At 41.7% G+C, this 17,311-nt stretch overlaps 1 protein-coding gene across 1 annotated transcript in view; it reads right to left on the bottom strand.

The window, feature by feature from the left end:
* The window catches only part of LOC140335034 (cytoplasmic phosphatidylinositol transfer protein 1-like), a 50,244-nt gene that overhangs the window by 28,303 nt on the left and 4,630 nt on the right, over positions 1 to 17,311 (bottom strand). The window contains exon 2 of the mRNA XM_072417386.1: positions 7,235 to 7,320. Within this exon, the coding sequence (XP_072273487.1) occupies positions 7,235 to 7,282 (48 nt within the window). The 5' untranslated portion in view covers positions 7,283 to 7,320. The remainder of the gene's footprint in view (positions 1 to 7,234; positions 7,321 to 17,311) is intronic.

The raw sequence follows: 17,311 nt of genomic DNA on the forward strand, positions 1-17,311 counted from the left end.
AAAGTCATTTGCTATTTGCTAGCAAATGTTTTGAATCCTGGAACAGATCCATTCCAGATTTGCTGCATCACCCAGCTTCACTGATGAAAGCCTTGGAGAGCTTTAATAAATGAGGGCCTTTTGTCTTCACCTTTTATTCTCATTCTTGACCCTCCATTTCTTTTTTTGCCCCCCCTTTTTACACTTTTTGCCCTGTCCCACTTTGTATGCCCCTCTTTTTTCTCATTCTTGCCCCCCCCCCCATCTCTCGTCCATTCCTCATCTCTCTCCATCCCTTCCTCTCTCACACATCTGTTCTTGCAATGATCTGGATGTTTCTAGAGAAGCGTTGGGCATGGATGGGTTCTGTTATTGGCTGATTACTCACTTCCCGGCCCCTGATATTAGGATGGTGGGGGGTTATTCTGTCGTGACACCGGCTCATTGCGGCCTTGTCATCACCAAATGCCTATAATTATCCCGTGGTAAACAATGTAATTAATACCGGAGTCTGATTCACAGACAGGGGCACGGGAAAAAACAGGATCTCTGGAGCTAATCAAGTCTGCAAGCTGAGGAAAAGAAATTCTGAATCATCTCTGCAAAGGGGCAGAGTGCAAAAACCATGGCAGATTGGTAGAGCTATGTCATGTGATCAGCGGTGTCTGTACAACCAATCATGGCCTGTCAATCCTGGCCTTTCACCAATGATGATCAGGTTGCAGTGGATGAAACCTATAGAAGTCCCTTTGACTGAGGAGCATGTCTTTAGTTAGCACATGTGCACTACAGCTCAGCTGATTGGCTACTTGTGCTGCTTCTCTCTTTCCCAATCTGGGCTCTACTATAGCAATAAATCAGGAATAAAAAATTGAGTTACTTTGTTTTCCTTTAAAATCTACTTATTTTTCCTGAGGAAGTAAAACACGTTGAAAAAATTGGGTGTATCCTCGGGGGAATTCTGTGTTATTCATATTGATTCATATTCATATTGATTTTATCCTTATGTTTTATGTTTGATTTTAATGATATTTAATAAAATAGGTTCTGTGATTTATCGAAATTTGTTGTTTGGTTGGCTAATTTTGGTAAATGCTGGTCTAAGAAAAGTCCCAATGTTTGGTTGTGTTCCACAAAATTTCTCTTTATGTATTAATTAGGGATGTGGCCATGATGAGAAAGGAGAGGTTGGATATTGTTATGCTACTTTTTAAAATGTTGCCAACTTATTATATTGTGTCTGAAGTCAGATCGGGTCTAATCGTGGGGTCGTAGGCGGGGGACCCGGTGAGTAATGGGACCTCACAGTGAAGCAATACCAGATGGCGGCCAATACTCTGCAGCTTTTTCTACATTCACAGCCAACAATATTCTCAATTATCCCGGGAGTGTTAATTGGCCATTACAATGTGCGGCCCGGGAGAATCGTGCATTGACAAAATAGCTGCCCATCTGCCATCCCATAGGCTGAGCTTGAACCCCCCTCCCCGCCTACCTTTTATTTGGCATCTGCTGGTTAATGAGATCCCCTCCCTGGGGAAGGGCCACAATGTTCCCATGTAATAGAATAAATGGGACGACTGTTCCAACCCTTGGTGCTGTGCAAAAACCAAGACTCCTTTCTTCTGAGCCTGCAATTATCTCGTATTAAAAGTCCTGCCTTTGTGGTCACTTGAACCCCTCATTCTACATAGTGTACATAATCCCGTGTATAACGCCTGAGACATTGAGCGCCTCTTAATGGAGAGGATACATACCTGCCATGCATGACTTATCCTTTCTCAGAAGCCACTCCCACTGCCAGCCTGATTTAAATTTCTGGTGCAGAGGATTATGGGAGTTTTAGAATGTTTCTAATCTGCTGTCTCTTTGCCACTTCCTGTCCACATGCGCCCCAATGATGTCTCCTGGGCATTTCCCAGGGCAAGTTTCCCGGTGTACCATGCCTAAGCAATGCTGACTCTACTAGAAGCCAGGGTGACAACACAGGAGTGCAAAGGGAGACTGTAAAAAAACTTTGTCAGCTTATAAAAGGAAGGGCACTAACAAGGACCTTCGATGTAAGATCACCAGAGATGATTTTACAGGGATAGGCACACTTTAAAAGGTAAGTACACATATTGATTGCCCCCAGAGTCCCTGACTTTAATCCCCCTATGTAAGTAATGAAGGAAGGCTATGGCGTGCACAGGTGGGGATTATTAGGGATCCATATTCCAAAAAAGCCAAAGGCAGTCCTGGTGCATGCACATTAGTACGTTGATAGATTCAGCTTGTAGTAATTATATGTATTTGTAGTCCAGAGAGCTGTGAGAGGGGCCCAACAACCCCACCCACTTCAGAAAACTAAGGAAGGGGCGGAGTCTAGACTAATCACTTTGCACAAAGCAGGACTGGCTGGTCTTTATTACGGGAAGTCCTTCACAGAGTCAAGGTGTCACACTGCATTACTGCACAGATCTAGGGGAAATACACGAAGCACACCCAGACGGCTCGCTCATATCGCTTTCATTGGTGTTTTTATCAGCTTGCCTGGATTTCAGTTTTAACTATCCTTTTACCAATTCATCCACAATCTATAGAAAATCCCTTTTCACAGAAACCGACTTGGAATTTATCTGTATCCTTGGTTTTCTTATATAAAACCCTCTCCGTGCCGCACATTCTAAACTCTTACACCCAATCACATCTCTGCCGCCGTACAGCGGGGTGATTAGAGCAGAGGAGGCTGATGGGAAAATAATAACCAGGTCAGGGCCAGTTACTGCCCAGCGTGAGTCTGATTCCCAGGAGACAGCGCTAGGTAAATGTTTACAGTGGGGACTATTTTCAGGCTTCTCATCGATTCTCAGAGAGGTGATAAAAGCCGGACAGAAAATCAGCGACGTTCACAGCGAGAGAGAAGATTCATTACAGCAAAGACGCTTCCACGAATCCCAGGAATCAAATGTGCAAACTTCCGAAAGCAAACGCCTCCTCTAATGGTCCTGTTTGATTTTCCACCATGCTTTAATCCCTGAATTCACCTTCCTGACCCTTCCTGCCTAAATAAAATACTCATTTTCACATTTATTTCTACCATTAAGGAAGGCAAAAGAATGGAAGGAAGAAAGGAAGGAAGGGAGAAAAATGGGAGGAAAGATGAGGAAGGAAGGGAGCATGGAAGGAAGAGAGGAAGGAAGGGAGAAAAATGGGAGGAAAGGTGAGGAAAGAAGGGAGCATGGAAGGAAGAAAGGAAGGAAGGGAGAAAAAGGGGAGGAAAGGTGAGGAAAGAAGAGCGCATCGGCGGAAGGAAGAAAGAAAATAATATTATAAGGGTGAAAGGAAAAAGCAAAGGGAGAAAAAAGGGAACAAAAGAAGAAAGTAAGAAGAAAAGAGTGAAAGAAGAGAAAGAAGGGAAAGGGTGAAAGAAGGAAAAAGGAAGAGAAGAAGAAGGAAAGGGAGGAAGAAGAGACGGGATGGAATAAAGAAAGAAAGAAAGAACGAAAGAAAGAAAAAGAGGAATAAAGAAAAGGATGGAAAAGAAGAAAAACGAAAAGAAGGGGGAAGACAAATGTAAGAGGGAAAGGGAGAAAGGGGAAAAGGAAAAGAAAACAAAGGGAAGAAAGAAAGAAGGAAAAGGTGAAAGAAGAAATGGAATGAAACAGGGAAAGAAAAAAAGAGGGGTGGAAACAGGAAACGAAGGAAGAGGGTAAAGAAGGTAATAAAGAGGGAAAGAGAGAAAGAAAGGTAGAAGAGAATAAGTAACGGGAGAAGGAAGGAAAGAAAGCAAGAAGGAAGGAAAGTAGGCAAGGAAGGAAAATGGAAGAGGAGAAGGAAAGAGAACAGAGAAAAAGAAAAAGGAAAGAAGAATGCAAGAAAAGGGAAAAGGAGAAAAGGAAAAGATGGCATCATGGAAGATGAAAGGAAGCAGTGAAAGAAAAAGAGAAGGGTGGACATAGAAAAGGATGGAAGGGGGTAAAGAAGGTAATAAAGTGGGAAAGGAGAAGAGAGGAACAAAGGAATAAGGAAACAGAGGATATAGAAAAAAGGAAAGAAGGGGAGAAAGGAAGAAGGAAAATCAGAGGGAAAGAACCAAGGATGGATCAAAGGGAAGTTAAAGGAAAAGAAAAAAAAATGTAAGAAGGAAAAGAAAGAGGAAAGAAGAAAAGGTAAGGAAAAACAAGGGAATAAAGGAAGAAGGAAATGGTGATAGAAAGGAAGGAAAAAAAATGGAAGGAAAGAAGAAGGTAAAGATGGGAATTAAGTGGGGGTAGAAAGAGGGGGATAGAGGAAGAAAAGTAGAAAAGAATAAAGAAAAAGAAGAGGGAAGGAAAAAAGAATAGAAGGGAAGCGAAAGGAAAAGAAAAGGAAGAATGTATGTAAAGACAGAAAAAGGAAAGGAAGAAGAAAAGGAAAGGAAATAAAGGAAGAGGGGAAGAAAGGTATTAAAGAATGAATAAAGATCATGGAAATGGTGATAGAAAGGAGCAAGGAAACACAAAAAGTAAGGAAATGAAAAATTGAAAGGAAGCAGATGCAAAGAGAAAAGAATAAAAAAAAGACAGAAGGAAGAATTGAAAGAAAGAAAGAAAGAAAGAAAGAAAGAAAGAAAGAAAGAAAGAAAGTGGGAAAGGGAGAAAATGGAAAGGAAAGAAGGGAAAAGAAGAAATTGGGAATTAAGTAAAAAGGAAAAGAATGCTGAAATAAAGAGAAAGATAAGAAAAAAGGGGGGCAAAGAGGAAAGACAGAAGGAAGGAAAGAAAGGAAAGGCAGTGAAAAAAGAAAAGAAGGAAATAAAGGCTGAAACAAAGGGAACATAATGTTTTGCAGTCCCGTGGTGTATACATATGACACATCATCATATACTTTCATTACTTATAGTGAACATTTAGCACCCCTCCCCTCCCCCCATCCTTCATCTCCCCTCACAGCTCCTCAATCTGTGCAGTTTACCTGCTAATGGCAATTTCTACTTAGACAATGCAGATCTGTCAGTGTTACTAAGGTAACACATGGGGACCTGTCATGCTGTCACGAACCTTGGTGTCACGTCATACCCCCTCACCTCCCCCCATTCTACAAAAAAAAACCCTTCAGCTTAACTCTGCAATGATCTGAGGGGTTAGCGGTAGACAGGAGTTGCAAAGTGCAAAGTTTGGTGCAGGATATGGGGCACCCCTGCCAATGTGGTGCCAATAGAAGCTTGGTGCCAGTATAGACACTCAGGTCCTGGCTATAATGCTCCTCAATTGACATGCCACATATATGAAGCCACCTTGGATTCAGGGTCTAATTGTTGTGCGTTTCCCAGTTCTTAGCGAGCTCTTTGGTAAAATCAGGAGCTGAGCATGTGCCTATAAATATCTCATTGGTGGTAATGAGGCGATGGAGCTGAAGTGTGATCAGAAGGAAAGACGAGTGATACTCGGTGTGTTAAGATAAAACCACTTATACTGCACGATGGGTGATGTGGCCACCGTACTGTTGTCGTTTCTCGATGAAGCTTATTAGTGGCTCAACCCCGTCAGCGATGGTCTTCATGCACAGGTCTTCACTTTAATAAACACTCCAGCCTATGCAAATATTTGGGGTTATACACTCACTCATCCATGGATTAGTCACTACCCTTTCTGTAGAATGTTTCTTGGTTCTGACATTATCCCCTTTCCAGAGTGTTCATTGGTTTAGGTACCACCTTTCCTCAACAGTCTTCCATGGTTTGGGCTCCATCCCTCTGTACAATGTTCTTTGGTTAAGGTACCACCCAATTTATCGAGTACTTATTGGTTCAGCACCCAAAACCTAGAAAACTTCTTGGATCAGCACCTCCTCTTCTTTAGAGTACTCCCAGGTTCAAGCACCGTACCCTCTTTAAAGTACTCCTAGGTTAAAGCATTGTCCCCTCCTTCTGTACAATGTTCCTTGGTTAAGGTACCACTCAATTTATCGAGTACTTATTGGTTCAGGCACCCCAAATCTAGAATACTTCTTGGATCAAGCACCTCCCCCTCTTTAGAGTACTCCCAGGTTCAGGCACCATACCCTCTTTAGAGTACTCCCGAGTTTAAGCATCGTCTGCTCCTTCTGTACAATGTTTCTTGGTTAGGGGACCACGCAATCTATTGAGTACTCATTGGTTAAGGCACCCCAAATCTAGAATACTTCTTGGATCAATCACCTCCTCCTCTTTAGAGTACTCCCCGGTTCAAGCACCGTACCCTCTTTAGAGTGCCTACTGGATCAAGCATCACCTCCTCCTTAGAGTGTTCCTTGGTTCAGGTACCACCTTGCCCCAACAGTCTACCCTGGTTTGGGCACCATCCTTCTGTAGAAAGTTCCTTAGTTAATGTACCACCCAAACTGTAGAGTGTGTAATGGTTCAGGCATTCTCCCTCTTTACAGTATTCCTTGGTTCAGGTACCACCCCCTCATTAGTGTGTTTCTTGATTCAGGCACTTCCCCGTTTAAAGTACTTCCCAGGTTCGGGAACCTCCCTCTCTTTAAAGTGCTTCCAAATTTAGGCACTGTCCCCTCTTTAAAGTACTTCTCCCACTTAAGGCACTGTCCCCTCTTTGGTTTAGGCACCACCTCTTCCCTAGAGTAATTCTTGGTTCAGATACCACTTCTTTGGAGCAAGAAAGCATTGAATCATATACTAAGGTGCTGCATTACCAGAAGCCCTATGAATCTATACCATGTAGGATAAATATATATATAGGTCTCTACAAAGTGAATTGATTACTCCTAGGAGATCCCTCCACTGAAGTTTCCAGCTATGTGCCCATTATATATGTCACCAGTGAGTGGTGAGTGGATGTCTGATTCACCTAAAACTGAAATAGTATGGAATAAGACAGACCCCAACATATCTAAGCAACACTTTTTTTCAGATTTTGAATATTACTTTATTTCTCCTGAAAGTTCACTACCAGCAACCAACCAGCTGTCGGTTTTGGGTGGTCCAATCCATTGGTTACGTGATGAAAAATAGCAACAATGTGCCGTCCCTCAATCAGTTTTCACTGGCTTGTCCATTCTAATCTGCTGAACATTGAATTCTGATTGTTTGTAGTAAGCATTGATAGTCTTTAAAACAAGAAGCACATATGGAAAGAATCCTTTTGGCCAACAGCAGCCATATTGCTTTTATTGTGCACCCTACAGTTGATGGGATCACATGACTATGGGTTACTGCTCATTGCTTTTTTACCTCACTGAATAAGAACCATTTCAACTTTAATTTTCATAATGTGTACTATCTAGTGCAACTTACCTCCTCTGTGGTGAGGGGCATGCAGATTCGGTATTCCTTCACCAACATGCTGAGGCGATGACCAGAATGAACCTCTTGGGGAAAATCTAGAAGAGAGAAAAAACACAGATTGTGATTCGACAAATAAGTTTCTTCAAAACTAGAATTGGACTATGCATTCAATTGTTTTCTGATTTTAATGGAAAGTTGAATTATGGGATTTACAATTTTACATTGGCGGACTGGGATATGCCTATTTATAAAGTATTAAAGAGCAATGTGGCTTGGTAACCACCCTCAATGGAGATAAGCTATGTTGATCTGGTGGCCCTGAGTGGAGGTAAGCTACACTGGGTGGGTAGCCCAGAGTGGATTTTAGATATGTTGGACTGGTGGCTCAGTGTGGAAATAGGATATGTTGGGATGGTGGCTCTGACTGGGGATACAATATGTTGGGCTGGTGACCCAGTGTGCAGATAAGATATATTCGGTGGGTGGCCTTGAGTGGAGATAAGCTATGTTGGGCTGGTGGCCCTGAGTAGAGATGAGATATGTTGGGCTTGGTGGCCCTGAGTGGAGAGAAGCTATGTTGAGTGGGCCTGAGTGGAGATAAGATATGTTGGGCTGGTGACCCTAAGTAGAGATTAGCTATGAGTGGACCCACTATCATTAAAAACATGGTGGGTATTACATTTTTGGCTTCCTATTTAGTCCTATGATAACAAACTTTTCCATCACTGCCTCCCTTGCATATTCAGGATGTCATGTGGTTGAATGCCGATAGCTGCAAAGGAAGTTGATCCTAGAAGATATGAAGCCGCCTTTCACCCTTCACCATGCCCTTCAATCACCGTGACCCAAAGAAATCTTTATTTGCCATGAAAGGGTCTCTTGGTTGTATTTGTTCCACAGACACCCCAAGGCCCCAAGGCATTGATGTAATCAATTTGAGACAACTCTGATAGTTGCATCTGACCAGAAGAAGACCTCCTTCTGACTTACAAACAATTAACTTCAAATGGGATTTGCATTTCCTTAAACTTGAATAGCTATGGAAATTCTGCTTGAAGTAAACAAAAAAACATCAACACAGGCCTTAAAAACATAAGTGGACACCCTGAACTGTCAAGAAGGGATCAGCTGTGCTCTTTAGATGGAATTTTTATTACATGTACGTGCCATCTGGCACTATTTGGTGCTTGCCATCCAGAGATAGTAGGAGGATAGCGAGCCCTTGAGCACCAATGGACTCTTCAGTTGATCACAGCTGTTCATAATAAGGTTGGGAAGTCCATTATGGACAGACAACCAGCTAGGTAGACCACCTGCTATGCTGATGATATAACAGACACCTGAAGTTTGATGAAGCACACATTTTCCTGCCATGCCATTGAGTTGGTTGGCCACAAAACTCTGGCAGCTGCCTAATCTAACCTGGTCAACCAATGCTACCACTCAGATCAACCTCAGCAACCTTCCATGACATTGTCCAAGCCACCATTACCATCAAGAAGCAGAGTGACCACCCAAAGTGAAAGCTGACTATACACAAGATCTCCTTCATGATCTACTAACGACCATGTTGAAAAGTTTGGTAAATCTTCTGCAGACTATTACAAAGATTTTTGGCTTTTGTTAAATTTTTTGTTTTTCTCTTTTTTTGGTAAGATTGCTATTTATATAGAGGCTTTCCTTGCCTTGTACTATTTTTTAAATACAAGATTCTCCATAAGACAGGCTCACTTTAAGAAAAAGTTATTTGAAATGAAATCAACACAGAACATCTGTTAAAAAGAAAAACAAAATTGTGAGTTGCTCAAACGCTCGTTGCTATACCGACTGGTATCTAGAAATATCCCTTACACCGAATCCCTGACAACCCCTAGACAAGATGCATCTATTTATGAGACAGACAAAAATAACATATTTCTTATTGCCTGGATTTTATAACAGGTCATCAAATGCCTTAAAGGGAAATGGTGCTCATTTTTGAAACGGCTAGGCAATTGAGGTGGCCCTGATCTGAGTTCTATCAACCGTAGTACTGCCTAGGCATTCATTGGTGGTTCCCGATCCTTTTTCAGAGCATTTAATCTTTTTGTTATAATTTGCCCCAAAACAACTTTTTTATGATTTGGATGCCCATGGGGCCCTTAAGCAAGGTCCCACCAATGGTCATCCATGTGTGGCTCTGCAAGGTACATGTGCAGAACTTTTCACAACCTAAACACCTAAAGGTTCAACCAAGGTGCAAGTCACACCCCATGGAGGCATCTCGTCTACAAAGAGGATTGTGGGCAGCAAAATGTTCATCTTATATTTTATCATTTATAGGGACAGCTGGACCAAAAGGGCTCCTGTGATTCTATTTCCTATAATAAGATTTTGCAAGGAGTGCATGACCAGAAAAGACGATGAGTGGCGTCAGATTGGCTGGGGCCAGGCGCTATTTGAGTGCTTCTATTAGAACTTTTTGAGTATCGAGCCTTTTATTAACCTGGAGAATTACCGCTGTCAGCTCAATGGATGGACTGGCCAGGGTGTTGAGAGCGAATCCATGAATATTTAGACAGGGGTGCTTTATATAGTGTTCTGTGCTCAGCCATTATTATCATCACACCCAATGTTTGGAGATCGAGAAGAGGGGCAGTATTTAGTTTCAAGTAGGTGGGTGACCTACGCCCCGTCATGCTGCTATTTTATGAAGAATAGAAAATGAATGGGCAAAAAATGATTGGTTAGGGACAATAGAGAGGTAGGAAGAGGGACAGACCCTTCAAAATTGGAACAGTTGGGAGATATGAAGGGGGACAGTTGCTTTAAATCTGGGACAATTGGGTGGTATGAACAGGGATACATTGGGGCATTTGGAAGGTATGAAAGATGGATTAAGGTTTGGTGCAAAAACAATTTATAATTGGTAAATGATACATTTTATATCCATCCAAAAAGAGGAAAAACTGAGGGACTTTGGTCTGAAAGAGTCACAGCCTCTCCAAATCAAGAGCAGTTTGGAGAATAGAAGAGGGACAGTTTCTCCAAATTAGGGACATTTGGGAGGTTTGAAGAGGGACAGTTCTTCCAAATCAGGGGCATCTGGGAGGTATGAAGAGGGACAGTCCCTCTAAATCAAGGACAATTGAGAGATATAAAGAGGGACAGTTCCTTCAAATCAGAGACAGTTGGGAGGAATGAAGAAGGACACAGTTCCTCCAAATTAGGGACAATTGAGGCATATAAAGAGGGACAGTCCCTCCAAATCATGGACAATTGAGAGATATGAAGAGGGAGAGTTCCTTCAAATGAGAGACAGTTGGAGGGTATGAAGAGGGACAGTTCCTCCAAATTAGAGACAACTGAGAGCTATGAAGAGGGACAGTCCCTCTAAATCACGGACTATTGGAAGGCATGCACACTATTGTCACTGGAGGGTAATTTCGATCTATATTATGCCTGAGCAATATGTAATGGCTTGTAGTCCCTACTAAAAAAGTAAGTGACAGTAGGGACTACAAGCCATTGCATATTGCTCAGGCATACTATAGATCACATACTATGTGACAACACAAGAATACATTATTAGACAGGAACAAAGAGTTGTCATCCTATAACAAAGAACTCAACAACACGATCACCAGATACTCTTAGGATGAAAGCTGCAGATTTAGGAACATTAATAATGATTTTTTGAATGACATCAGCTTTTTAAAGCTCATATAAGACAGGGAGAAGTTTGATATATATTATAAAGAAATTCCAAGAAGAGAGTCTGCATCTGTTAACTCATTTCTTTATTTTTACGTATGGAAAGCCCACCATTTGCGTTCTTTTGTCCTTGTAAGACATGACAGATAAATCTTTTGGATGATCCCAGTAAAATAAATCAATTATGTGTAAGTAGTCGATGAGTCACATTTTCAAGCACAGCTTTCTATTTATAGAACAGACATTAGGAATATAGATTACAATCTCAACGTCCACGACGGCTGACCAATCAGCTCTCGCCCTTTGATTGACGTCACAAGGACGGAGTCATGGAGGAAGCCTCCACGCCACATTCTGACATACAATATACTGCTGGAGTCAATTTATTCTATTACTTAAACTTTTTGTCTTGTCACTGTCCTTTTTTGGACCCCCAATTTATCAGATAGTCAGAGCTGTGAACTTATGGCAGAAATCCGAATTAAAGATTTGATGTATATATATATATATATATATATATATATATATATATGATGTATATATATATATATATATATATATATAAAATCGATTGATTGGCACTATTGGTTACATTGGTGATCAGAAGATTGGGATTTTCACTTTCAGTTGGTTTCCAATAAGATATTATTATTATTATTAATAATAGATAGCCAGGTGTCAGTGATGGTGGGGTCTTACAGATAGGAGTGCATAAAGAGGAACCAAACTCAGTGGGAAATGAGCTTCTGCCATAATCAGCATACGTAGTGATAAAACTTACCTGTGGGCAGCTGCCTAGCAGCAATGGCACGTTCAGAAAGTGGCATCCAAGGAAGGCACCATATTGGCTGCCAACTCCATGGTGGACTTACGAGATGATCGTCTTCAGCTATGGAAAGCTACTGATGATCTAACCTCTGCACATTGCACATTGAGACGGGTTTATGTGAGAAAAGGGAGGTAAGAAGGGGGACAGTCCCTTCAAATCAGGTACAATAGGTAGGTAAGAAGGGTGACAGTTACCCCAAATCAGGGACAGTTGGGATAGGTGGAAGTTTTGAAGAGAAAGAGGCCTTCCAAATCAGGGGCAGATGGGGAGCTTCTGTCATAATTACACATACGCACAGCATGCTTGGCGAAGTACTTCATACTATGGCACAGATTTACCTATATACCTTGCAATGATGGCAAGTCTAGGACGTTTCACCCAAGGAAGGCGCCATATTGGCCACCAACTCCATGGTGGACTTTTTGAGCTATTGGAAAGCCATTGATGATGTAATTCCACATGTGTACGAGTTACATTGTCATAGGCAATTGGCTCTGTGTGTGGCACCGCCCTCTACTCTACATGGTTCTTTGAGTTCAGGTCCACTTTAAGACCTCTAATCCGCAGAATTGAGACAGGAAGGGGGTTAAACCATTTTTGGGGGGATTTATATTAGTTCTTCCTTGGCCGGCTATGTACAGCCAAGTATGTGACAACCACAATACTGCTGATCATTCTTTTTCCACTTTTGTATTTAGGAAGTTGTTAGCGATATTTTTATTATCAATACTGAAACAGGAAACCCAGTTGTCTTACAACAATATTTGCATTCCGTTAATCAAAACCACAAGCCCAGCTGCAGTCTGTTTTGACAATACGTTCATTAGGTGACAGCTTAAAATTGTTCTGTTTACCCAAAATAAGGCCAATAACAAATATAAGATTATTGTAGCTCTGAATGTCAGACCAAAGCTAAGTACATGGTTGACCGACTGGACTTATATTATGTTCAGACTGGTGGTGGGTAGCTACCAGTGGCTGGCACCTTACAAATCACTTGGCAGTCCCTACCGCTGCCTCGTAATGAACCAGTGTTTCCAAATCTGGTGGTGCTGAAACATTCCCCACCATCCCCATACATTTCCAATGAGCAAACACAGATAAAGCAGAAATGTGCCTTATATCTGTGCCACAACCTCATCACCCATATGGGCCTAGCACACTCCCAGCCAAGAGGGGTGGTTGGAAGTGACGCAGATACCACTTCTGGTGGTGAACTGTGCCCGGAGTTTAGACCATAGTTGTAGGGCTTCACCTTTGACCGCACATTGGAAAAGAATGGAGGCATTAGTGAGCACTTCAGCACCATCAAAAGTGGAGTCATAGTTGTCAACTGGAGTAGTAGTCATTCCCTGATGAATCCCAGTGGTTGGCACTTTACCAGTCACTCAGCAGCCCCAACCTCTCGTAATGAACCAATGTTTCCAGATTTGTTGGTGCTGAAACACTCACCACCACCCCATTTGTTTCCAAAGACCCAACCTATCTGGGTTTAGTGCGCTATCAGCCGGGGGAGTGAAAAGTGATGGCTGGGAGTGTGCTAAGCCCAGATGGGTGGTGAGGTTCTGGCACAGATACCATTACATATATGAGACAATACATATAGTGCTTCACCTATTGTACACCTATTGGAAATTAAAGTAATGAGCACTTCAGCACCACCAAATTTGCAAAAACACGGAGGCAGAAGTTGGGGCTGCCAAGGTACCAACTGCAGGGAGCCGCCATGGAACGCCTACTATGCTGTCATCTGCAGCTTTAGACAACCTCTTTGTCTTGCAGTTGAGTGCAGCTCTTATAAAGCAACGAGGAGCCAAAAGCAACTTCCGGAACTTCACTGCAACCGCATCCAAATGTGCGCCCAGAATGGTTCCTAATTGTTCCCATTCAGGGTATGCAGTTACGCCTGCGGTCAATCGCAAGTGTGAAATGTCCCTTATATGCAGGATGAGTTTTTCAATATTTCCTCCTCTAGGTACAATTAGTATCTCTGCAGACGGTTCATAAAAGGTCACATTGAAATTTCATGGAAAAGATCAAAGCTGCATGTGTCATTTCTGGTCTCATTTTACCACAGTTCACATAAGGTCTTAACAATTTTCAGCAGCAGCACTTCGATTCAAAACTGAATTCTGGACAGATGTAAAAGGTGTTAGATTTAGAAATCATTTTATTATGCAGGCAGTCTAAGTAACTGGATTTTATTGGAGATTGGAACAGCACAAGGAGCCAGTCTATAGTGCTATGAAGGAGCATGCAGATTGGAGGGGAAGACAGAATGTCAAAAAGATTAACTCATCAGTCTTCTGCTTCTCCTATAACTGTCCAACCACAGGCTGAGAGAAGACCTGCAAGCATTACAAAACAAGATGCAAAACCTAACCTCTCAGTTAACCCCCTCAAACATAGCCTTCTTTGATTTACCCCCCTGAAACCTAACCTCCTCTGAATTACCCTCCTCAAACCCAACCTCCTTTGATTTAACCCCCTCAAACCTTACCTCCTCCAATTTTAACCCCCTCAAACCTAACATCCTCTAATTTTAACCCCTCAAACCTAACCTCCCGCCCAGGGGCTTTATTCATTGTTGGCACACAAGCTGGAATTGTCGGGTATCCCTGGCGAATTTTGATAAATGGGCAGCAAGTTGGTAAGAATATTATAGAGCAGACAGCGCCTTTCTGCAATAAGGACCTGCCACCTAAATGCCAGACTTTTAAGGTTGAACTTTAGTCTTTACCTTTAAATCCATACTAAAAATCACTATCACTGTACTGGGATTACAGAGCCAAAAACAACCAATTCTTTCCTATTTATTTAAATTGCTTTTTGACATTTCATCTTCCATCATCATTTTCTTCGCTCTTGCCATTCCCAACCTAAGTTTTCTATAGATTAGAGAACACGATCAGTAAATGCAGGCAGATTGCAGTGATAAGAGCCATCTCCAGCTCTGATGTCATCATTTACATAAACACACACATTACACATGGATACACATTGAATGGAATGGGAGTTACAATGTAACCGATCGTTTTGTGTCATCACCATTAAACAGGCACCTTCATCTTGACATGTCACTATGTACATAGAACAATGTTGATTTTCCTGCCTCTATTGCAGAAATCCAATAAAATTTAACAGTTCTAAGCCAACATGAAAAAAAGATTTAATGGCCCCTTCACGCTTTTGTTCTTGTAGAGAGTCTTACCGGCCATTAACATGACATCTAAAGAGTGCCTGGTGCTGCTATGTTTTTATGGATAAGGTAAACCTTGTGTTTTGTGTTCTGTCCTTATAATAGTACAAGCTGCGGCTGCTTATCTGGTGTATACCATAAGGGTAGTGCATGTAAAACACAAATAAAATGCATTGTGTAGGTGGTTTTGTACATGCAGCTTCAAGCAAAGCATATCCTGTGACCTGGAAAAGGTATGGATCTAATGATCTCTAAAGTACAAGCAAGATATGACTCCGACGCACCTAACATGTGACATACAAAGAAAATAAAACCATGCTTCAATTCACATTAAAAAAATGTAGAGAAACATAAATCAAGCCTATCCCTGACACCGGATGAACCAGCTGAACCAACAACTGGAGTAGATTTGTGCTCTTCCATATCTTGTCTACTTAGGATACTTAATATATATTAATATACTTAATACATTAAAACTTTTATATTGTCCAGATCTTTTTCTGTTTAACATTTTGAAGCCCTGATGAAGGACCTCGTAACCCCTGAAAAGTGTTGGATTTTGAATGGATACTGAACAAAGTTCTGAAACTTTGGATCAGTTTTGGTTCACTTTTGAAATGCGAATCCAGCATGCTCAACCACCACAGGCAAAAATGTATTGGAGGGGGCAGACTCAATACAGCAGTCACCCTGCACAATAGAGAGCAGCACCTGTCTTTAAAAATGTAGTAAGTTTAGTAATAATTTAGGAGTAACTATATTATCACTGTCCAGGGGATTTGCAAAATGGCCTGGGAAGGGTACCTTTGGGCTGCTAGTTGGACATCAATTTGGAAACCACAGAATATTATTATATGTTGTTATATTATGTTGCCTTGTTTTATAATATCAGACTGCCAGTGATGTAATAATTACATTTAGTTGGGCTATATAAGGGTGGGGCTGGGTTATATAGGACAGTGACAGGAGGACTATCAGGAGGCTATGACCATCCCTGGGACAACTATTCTCATCCCTCCAAGTTCCAGAATTATTATTGCTATTATTAATAATAATAATAATAATAATAATATTAATAATAATATTAAACAGGATATATGCAGCTCTGTACATTAAAAAGGGGTTGCAAATGACAGACGAATACAGACAATGACACAGGAGGAGGAGAGGACCCTGCCCTGAAGAGCTTACAATCTAGGAGGTGGGGGAAGTATCACACAATTGGAGGGGGGATATGGAATGCTGGGAAGTAGTGAGGGTTTAGGAGACAGAAGGAGACGGGTAGGTGAGGTTGAAGCGTTGGGTTTTGAGTGCTCTTTTAAATGAGCAGAAAGTAGGAACAAGGCGAATAGGACGAGGAAGACCATTCCAGAGAATCGTGCAGCTCTAGAAAAGTCTTGGAGCCGTGCGTGTGATGAGGGTATGAGTGAGGAAGTCATTAGTAGGTCATGGAGGAGATCAAAGAGAGCGGCTGGGGGGGATTTTTCTTACAGGTCAGAAATGTAAGTGGGACAAGAACTGTGGAGGGATTTGAAGGCAAAGCACAGGAGCTTGAGTTTGATTCAAAATGGAAGCCAATGAAGAGAACTATAAAGAGAGGGAGCAGAAGAGGGGCGGTGGGAAGGACAGATGAGTCTGGCTGCAGCATTCATAATAGATTGTAGAGGAGACAGTCGCGTTAGTTGCCACTGGGCTTTCAGATTCCCAACCACAGCTGCCCATGTTTTAAAAATAATGACCGGCTACATTTTAGCACTGATGGGGGTGTAATGAAATTCATCTTGCAGAACGCTGTCTCAGAAGACCACAAATTATTAAGTATCTAATTATGGCTTGTTTCATATCTCACAACTTTCTGAGCTGGAAAACAGAAACCACTTTGAATGCCAAAAAAATATACACGCCCCGTGCCACATCTAACGTCATGTTCAGAACCAGCTGCACCATCGATACTTCATGTGCCAAAGATATATCAAACTGTCACCTACTGAAACAACCATCTGCAAAACATGCAACGCTTATTCAGTAAATGAATGCAAAGAACAACGAGTCTGATTTATTAAAGCTCTGCAGAGCTGGAGAGGATACAATTTCATCAGTGAAGCTGGGTGATCCAGCAAACCTGGAATGGATCTGGTCCAAATAGCAAATGACTTTTAAGAAATCCATTCCTGGTTTGCTGGATCACCCAGCTCCACTGATGACAATGTATCCTCTCCGTATCCTCTTGGAGAGCTTTAATAAATCAGTCCCAATGATTGCAGCAATCAAACGTCCATTCAGACTTCAACTGATCTCAAAAAAATTGCGGCGTCTAGCACTTAAGTTTTGCATTTTTTTTTGCATATTACTGTATCTTCCTGCA

Source organism: Pyxicephalus adspersus, chromosome 7 (genome assembly GCF_032062135.1).
Source record: "Pyxicephalus adspersus chromosome 7, UCB_Pads_2.0, whole genome shotgun sequence".
Taxonomy (NCBI): domain Eukaryota; kingdom Metazoa; phylum Chordata; class Amphibia; order Anura; family Pyxicephalidae; genus Pyxicephalus; species Pyxicephalus adspersus.